The 7,443-nt window shown below is 41.9% G+C and overlaps 1 protein-coding gene across 1 annotated transcript in view; it reads left to right on the top strand.

Annotated features, from left to right (window-relative positions):
- The first annotated feature begins 1,945 nt into the window (after positions 1 to 1,945).
- The window catches only part of clasp1a (cytoplasmic linker associated protein 1a), a 92,497-nt gene continuing 86,999 nt past the window's right edge, over positions 1,946 to 7,443 (top strand). The window contains exons 1-2 of the mRNA XM_023417591.2: positions 1,946 to 2,098; positions 4,822 to 5,561. Coding sequence (XP_023273359.1) covers positions 5,364 to 5,561 — 198 coding nt within the window. The 5' untranslated portion in view covers positions 1,946 to 2,098; positions 4,822 to 5,363. The remainder of the gene's footprint in view (positions 2,099 to 4,821; positions 5,562 to 7,443) is intronic.

Here is a 7,443-nt window from a genome sequence, read left to right as displayed (position 1 = left end):
GTACACTCAAAGCTGCAACAATATCGAGACAAAATCTGTTTCAAATTTAAGTAAATTTGGTGCATTGACCAACTTAACTCATTTGTACAAAAGCTCAGATTTCCTTCAGTTGTATCCCTTCCATTGATTCATGCCTTGAGGTGGATTTGATATACTCATCAGAGGCTCGTTCAAGTAAGTCAGTTGGCAACCAGTGTCTGCCTGTTGTAAATAAGACTGTACCTCAAGTTTGCAGCAGATCATTGCTCATTAAGTATTATTGTGCATCAGAACTAAATGAGTTTCAGAAGTCAAATTGTTATTCTAAACAAAATGGGGGTTTCTCAGTATCAAGTCATGACCTCTAAGAGAGCGCTGCATGGAATTTGACAAGACTTTGCAGTAACTGGATCGGTTGTATCCAAAGCCAGATCAGGCAGACCAAAAGTGAGCACAATATCAGAGGATGAATACATCAAGCTTAGTTCCCTGAAAGATAGAAAAGCATCTTCATCACAGATAGTTTTCTAAATAAAGAAAACAAGGCTCTAATCAGAAGAAGTGATCTGAGCAGTTTCTGAACCACTTCTCAGGAGGGGAAATAATGATGACAATGATGGTGCACTTCTACACTGCCATCAGTGAGTCCATCCTCATCTCCTCCATCACCACCATGCTGCTGCCTCCTCCAAGTACAAGAGCAGACAGCAGCGTAACATTCGCTCTGCTGAGAAGGTGATTTGCTGCAATCTGACCTTGCTCCAGGATCTGTACAAGTCCAGGACCCAGAGGCGAGCCGGACAAAGATTGTGGCCAACCTCGGACGCACACTTTTTGAGTCACTCCCCTGTGGCAGAGCCGAAACCGCAAAAGGAACACAAGAATGCCACAAGAACAGCTTATTCCCGACTGCAGTTGGCCTCATCAACAAACCAGAGACCCCCACTGACACTGATTCTGATTCTGAACACCACAGAAAACTGTTATGTACTTTCCTCCACAGTCACCTGACCTCAACCTTATTGAAAATTTATGGGGACACTTGAAGACTGAGAAGCCAAGCACCCTGTGACACCATAAGTAGCTTCGTGGAACATGGTCAGATCATACTGGAATAACATGAGTCATGAGGTTTTGCGCAAACTTGTGGAGTCCGAGTGCATACTGTCATTAAAACAAAAGGGGGACAAACCAAATATTGAGATATACAGATATACTTATATGTACATTTTCCAAAGATTCAACTCAAATTGTTAAATTGATATTTTCAATTTAATGAAAACATTACTATTACTTTTGAAACAAATGCTAATAGGAGTATCTTGGCCCCAGACTTTTGGGCCCCACTGTATGTGAGCGATGTTTTTTGGGGCCCAGATCATCTATATGCATCAATGAACACAGAAACCTTAAATCATCACTTTTATCTTTTTTTTTTTCAATATCTCATTATTGCATTTTTTAAATGAGGAGCATACAAAAACATATCCAAACCCTCACCCATATACAAAGTAAGTAGATAAGTAAATAGAATATAATATAAATACAGCAAGTAAAGAATTAGGCTATAATATAGTGTACAAAAAAAAAAAAAAATTTTTTTTTTAAAGGAAAAAAAGACAGAAAGAAAAGGGAATTAAGTTCAGTAGATCCTAGCTCTCAGGGTCCATCAGAGCGGGATATGTGCTATTTAGACAGTACTGTTATCCTATAGCAGTGTGTGTGTAATTTTCCAAGCTTAATATGTCACTGTCTTAGAGTAAAAAAAGTAAGGATGTTTGCTTGTTGAATGGGAGCTACCTTTGCAGAGCACATGAGACACTGACTCCGTGTTGTCCAGTAGATGTCGCTAGATGTCGACTTATACACATCCATGATACACAGGGTTTTTTTTTTTTTTGCATTGCCATGCGACAGTTTTCCAAGTGCCAACATCATCCCTGGATCGACTGCGCCTGCGCACGACGATCCCATTCTTGTCCTGCAGGCAGCATTCCGGGTGGAGAGAGTGAGGGAAAGAGAAAGACACAGCGGAGGTTTTGAGGCCGTAGACTGTTTATTTACGACAAGAAAAACGAGCTGTATGTCCAAACCCGCCGCGACGCTTGAGCAGGATATGGTGAGTAGACACATGTGTGATGTAGAGACACCTCCTCGTCTCCGTGTCACATTTTGTCTTTGTGCTGCCTGTGTCTGGCTGGCTGTTAACTGACGTTTCATTGAAAGGAAGGGCTCCGCTTGGGGCTAGCTTTAGCTTTTATTCCCCACACACCTACTTTGTCTGGCACATAGGAAAGGTTAGCTAGATGTTATGTAGAGAGAAAAAGGAGCAAGGGTGTTTCATGGCCGTGGGGGTAAAACACAGGGGAAGCTTTTGTTTGACGTGAGCGGTGTCTGAGAGCTGCTTAGGCGCTCCTGCGTTTGGCATAGCTAGCAGTGATGGTCAGGCTGTGAGCTAGCTGGAGCTCAGCTAACGTTGCACAAAAGCAGAGGTGTTTGTGTGTATGTGTATGTGTGTGTGTGTGTGTGTGTGTGTGTGTGTGTGTGTGTGTGTGTGTGTGGGGCAGAACAGGTATCTGTCTGACAGGGATGAGTAGCTTGTCAAAGTTGTAGTATAAACTGAACAAAGGATGGTAAAATTACAATATAATTTAAGGTGGTATGTTAATATAACAATTCTATAACAAACAAACTGAAATGTTGTTGACACATTTAGCATTTTTATGCATTAAATTCAGTTGTTAACAGCTTATGCGGCCTTATTATATGCGTGTTATGCTACTGCTAAAATGGATTACACTCAGACCAGTGCAGCTTTTTCAACATTTATTTACACTTATACACACACACACTCTCTCACTCTTAACTCTGCATATACACAGTCATCTGCAACACATGAAAGAAAATAATAACAAACAAAACAAAAAGAACATAAAATCAACTCAAAACAAAAGACATTCCACAATACTCAGACATTTGCATACAGCCTGCAACACTAGTGGTTCCACATTCTAGATGTGCATATAAATCTATCTTGAATTAATTAGTGAAAATTGGAGGTTCTGACATTATTGTTTTCACAACATGATTGCACTAATAAGGAGAAAGTATTTTGCAGTATGGCACCAAGAAGGTTATAGTCCAGTGAATCTGCTCCCTATCTTGCTCCCTCTCAACATGCAGGTTTGATTTTCACCTCCCAGAACAAAGGCCCACATCAGATAGGGGTTGTTTAAGCATTCCTCTCTGGAAGATAATCTTGTCACACAAAAAGGTTTGGGTTCTCTGAAGGGAAGGAGCCCCCACCAGCATATGATCAAGCAGTCTGGAGCCGGAGCCAGTAAACAAATTACAGTGACGTCCTTGAGTCATATTCATCTGGAGTTGCTGCTGAGGCTCAACCTCTCTGTGTTTCCATGACAGTAGTGGGTTGTCGAGCTGAGTATTTGGAGCTGTCGGAGAGGAGAGGAAAGAAGAGGAGAGGGGAGTAGGGAGTTGTGGGTGTGTTTGGGTGAAGAGATTCATTCAGAGCTTATCATCTGTCATGTCGTTTTGGTTTGTAATGTTGATTTCTCTACAATTCTTCTTTTTTAAAATTCTTTGTGTAAAATTGTTGTCTAAGCAGTTTGGCTATGACTCTACTCACTGGCAGCTGCTGTGTTTCTTGGCAACATTAATTAACACAGCGCTGGTGATTTACTTACACTATGGCCAGAAGTAGTCAGACACTCAAACATTACAACAATATGTGGTTGTTGCACATCTCGCTTCCAAACCGTGATGATTTATCTGCTGCTTTAGCAGCCTCCACTCTTCTGGAAAGGCCCTCCATCAGATTTTGGAAGCTGGTGGCAGGGATTTGTTCCCATTCAGTTATAAGAGCATTAGTGAGGTTTGGCAATAAGGTCTGAATCACAGTCAGCTTTCCGGTTCATCTCAAAGGTGCTGAATAGGTTTCGGGGCGATATTCAAAATGTAATAAAAGTAAAGTATTTTTGATATTAGGAAAGCTATTACATATGGTGGGAAATATTGCACGGCCCAAGACTAGTGTTGGATGGCATTGAGGTAAGGGCTCTGTGCAGGGCAGCGAAATTCTGCCATTTAGAAACATTACTCGCAACTAAGTCAAAAATTGATTTCTGTCAACTGACAGAAAAACATCCGGCAACTATTTTGATAATTGATTATCTTACCATTTAAACCATTTTCAAGCAAAATGCCAAACATCATCTGATTTCATCTTTCCAAATATGTTGGGCTGGGTATCATTCAAATAATTTTGATGTCAGTACTGATAGGATACCTTGACATGGATACCGATTTTAAACGATACTCTTTTCAATACCAATTCAATCAAATTCATTTTAACAAAAAGAAAATTACAATACACATTACAGTACAGATTTTAGTTTCTCGGTCTCTTACACACTCAAATATGTTTGTGTAAATAAACAGCCAGTCTTTAGATCTTTATCCAAGCATGCTGCATGCTTATTGGCTCACTGAGCTTTTCTCATTCACTCCTTAGATATTGAATGACAAGGCGTTTTTAAGGTTGATATCTAGCCCTTTTTGGCTGTTTTCTGACATTTTAGTCTAAATTAATGATCACACAAATAATCTGCAGGTTTGCCTCATTGTGTATATCATGTTAATGCTAGTAGATAAACTGCTCTCCTTTCAATTTAAGCTCAAAACTGTGAAATTGATTTTAAGTGGTTTATTTTAAGAGTACTTTTATGAACCATGAGTCTAATCACTAATGAGATTTATAATTTAAATGAATTTGATAATGATTTGACTCTGTCCTATTGTCTGCTGTCCTTTTTGCTCCTATAGGGCTCTCCAGGGCAGATCCCGGGACAAGACATGGATCTCTAAGCTAGTCCTCTCCATCCGTTTCCATTTGCTGCCGTGCCTGCTGCTCTCCTAAACCGCCTCCTCTACCCCTGCTGTAGCGGTTTGGCTCAGGCTCCTCTAAGAAAAGAAGAGGAAAAAAAAAACCCAAGTGGGAGGGTGTAGTAAACTTTCCCCAGCTGCTGTCCAGACACACACATGCTGCATTGCTGCCATTCCCCAAGCCCTGCTCCATCCATCCCTAGGGCACGGCCACTAGCTTGCTAGCGTGCTAGCACTTGGCACAAAACGAAGGCCTGTCCTCGGGTATTAAAAAAAAACAACAAGCAGACTGTGTACACTTGCCTCTTTCTATTTTCTCCCTTTTCCGGGTCAACCAGCCACATACCCAGCAAGTGGGGCTCCTTTTGTCTAGCTGTCATTCCTGCTGCTCTGAGCAGTAGAGGATTGCTAGTAGCCAGTGAGTCAGTCATTCAGCGAGGCAGACTGAGGAAGCCAGGGGGGCGTGTTTATCAGAGGCCAGGATGATGGAGCCCAGCATGGAGAATTGCCTGGCCCAGGTCCTGCAGAAGGACATGGGCCGACGGCTGCAGGTTGGACAAGAGATCATCGATTTCATCTTGGACAAGGAGAAGTCTCATGACCTGGAGCAGGATCAGACGGCACTGGACAAGATGGTTGACGGCATCGCCAGCTCTTGGGTCAACTGCAGCAACTTTAAGGTAAACTCCATTAGTGACGCAGTAAACAAAGGATTATGGGAGAGTGTAATAACCTTTAGTGCAAATAAATACCTTTTTATGATTTCATATTTTCATTATGTTTACGACAAAGGTGTATTGCTGCACTCAGGCATCTTCAATTAACAACTCATTTTCCACCCACTGATATTTTTTGAGTACTGTGGACTGACTCTCTTCTCCTTAATGTCAGCGGTAGTGTTTTGTACACAAGTGTTTTTCCTTCTTTTTATTAGGAAATGTCTGTCACGGCTCATTCAGTTGTGATTTATGCGCATCTTTGGGATAAAGGGTTCAGAGTAACTTTAGTTTTTTATTTTCCTCTTCTCCTGTGTGTTTAATTGAAGTGTTGATGTGGGTTCAGGTGGGCGGGCTGAGAGCGGTGACTGCTTTGTTGTGACATCACAAAGTTCCAGAAGTCCTGACAGCTGGTTTTAAGGCTCAGTTTCTGAATACAGGCTGTGTGCATTTCTCTGTGGACTGAGGCTTTGATACTTTCACAGTATTAATATAGAACCTAGACCTGATCTATAATCAAACAACACATGGACATCTGCCTTCAGACTATATGGACCTTTAATTCTCTGACTTAAAAATCAGTCATTTAGGTGATAGACTCTGTTTTCAGTCGTCCAAACACCACTTCAAATCAAGTACCTTGAAAACAGCTGTGCTCCAGTGTGAGCTTGTTGCAGAATCTCTTTCTTCTCTGTGTTTAGACAGCACTTCCATTTCATTGTACAGCCATATAATGACCTCTGTTTAGTTTGTTTAAGGAGGAATTTCCAGTTTTTCTGTCTGTTTGCTGTGCAGTAAAATGCAAAAACGTTCTCAGGCAGCTACAGGCACATAACGTTATTGTTTCGCTTCAGCGTGGTTCACATTCTTCTTCTGTGATTGATTGTGCATTATTGTGGAGTTCAATCTAGGTGACTGTTTTATTTGACCCTGAGTCGTGATTACGTCAGCAGTTCTTTCAGTGTCCAGCCACAGGTTGCTTTCTCTGCCCTCAATGTGAGAACACATTGTTTACTAAAGCTCTGATTTCATTTCAGAATATGCTGCTTTTTGCTCCATGTGTGCCCAAAAATGTCATAGATCTCTGTCTGAACAAAGCCGGACCTGCCCCCAATGCCCTACATACTGGAGTACACAGTGTTTTTTTTACTGCTAGAGTCTCTGCAGTCTCTGTTCCGTGGTGCTAAGCTGTCTCGGGATGGTCCTTTCTGTGTGCTGCAAATCACCGCATTTGCCGCACTCCTGTGTTTTTGCTCTCGGAAGTCTGGCACATGCCTGAGAGAAATGGTGATGAGCAGCCAGGCTGAGTTTGAAATGTAAGTTGAGGACATGGAGCGAGAGGGGGCTTAATTGGATCTGGCCTGCGTACAGCTCAGATGAAGGGGTGCTGGGAGGCCAGAGCTGGCAGATATGGGGCTTTTGACTGAGGAGTCAATACTTGTGGTTGTAGACAAACCTCCCTGCATTGTGCCAAGTTAAAATTCTGCCCTATTTTAGGTCTTTATCATATAATTCTTTAGTTATTTTTCTGATTGTAAGCACTGGTGGAAAAGATGCATCCTTTCTTCTTTGAAAAGCTGGTGGAGGCTCAGGTGAGTCAGTCTGTCAACCTGTCAAAAGTAGGTGATGATGTGTCTCTTTTTCAGGTTGCTAGAAAAACACATCGTTCCTTTTTTCAGTGGCTCTATTTGCTGTGTTAGTTGTTAGCCCATCAGAGATTGTATCCTCAGCACAGGCCAAGCCGATCACTTGGTAACTAATGTGGAAAGTATTTAGTTTGAGAGAGAGAGGAGGGGGGGTTGGCTGATGGATTCATTCACCATAAATGGAGGTTTGAGGGGTGGTG

The sequence above is a fragment of the Seriola lalandi genome, unplaced genomic scaffold (genome assembly GCF_002814215.2).
Source record: "Seriola lalandi dorsalis isolate HSWRI2012SDOR001 ecotype SW California unplaced genomic scaffold, Sedor1 jcf7180002054576, whole genome shotgun sequence".
NCBI lineage: Eukaryota > Metazoa > Chordata > Actinopteri > Carangiformes > Carangidae > Seriola > Seriola lalandi.
The sequence above is the reverse complement of the archived record's forward strand: the minus strand, read 5'-3'. Positions and strand labels throughout refer to the sequence as shown.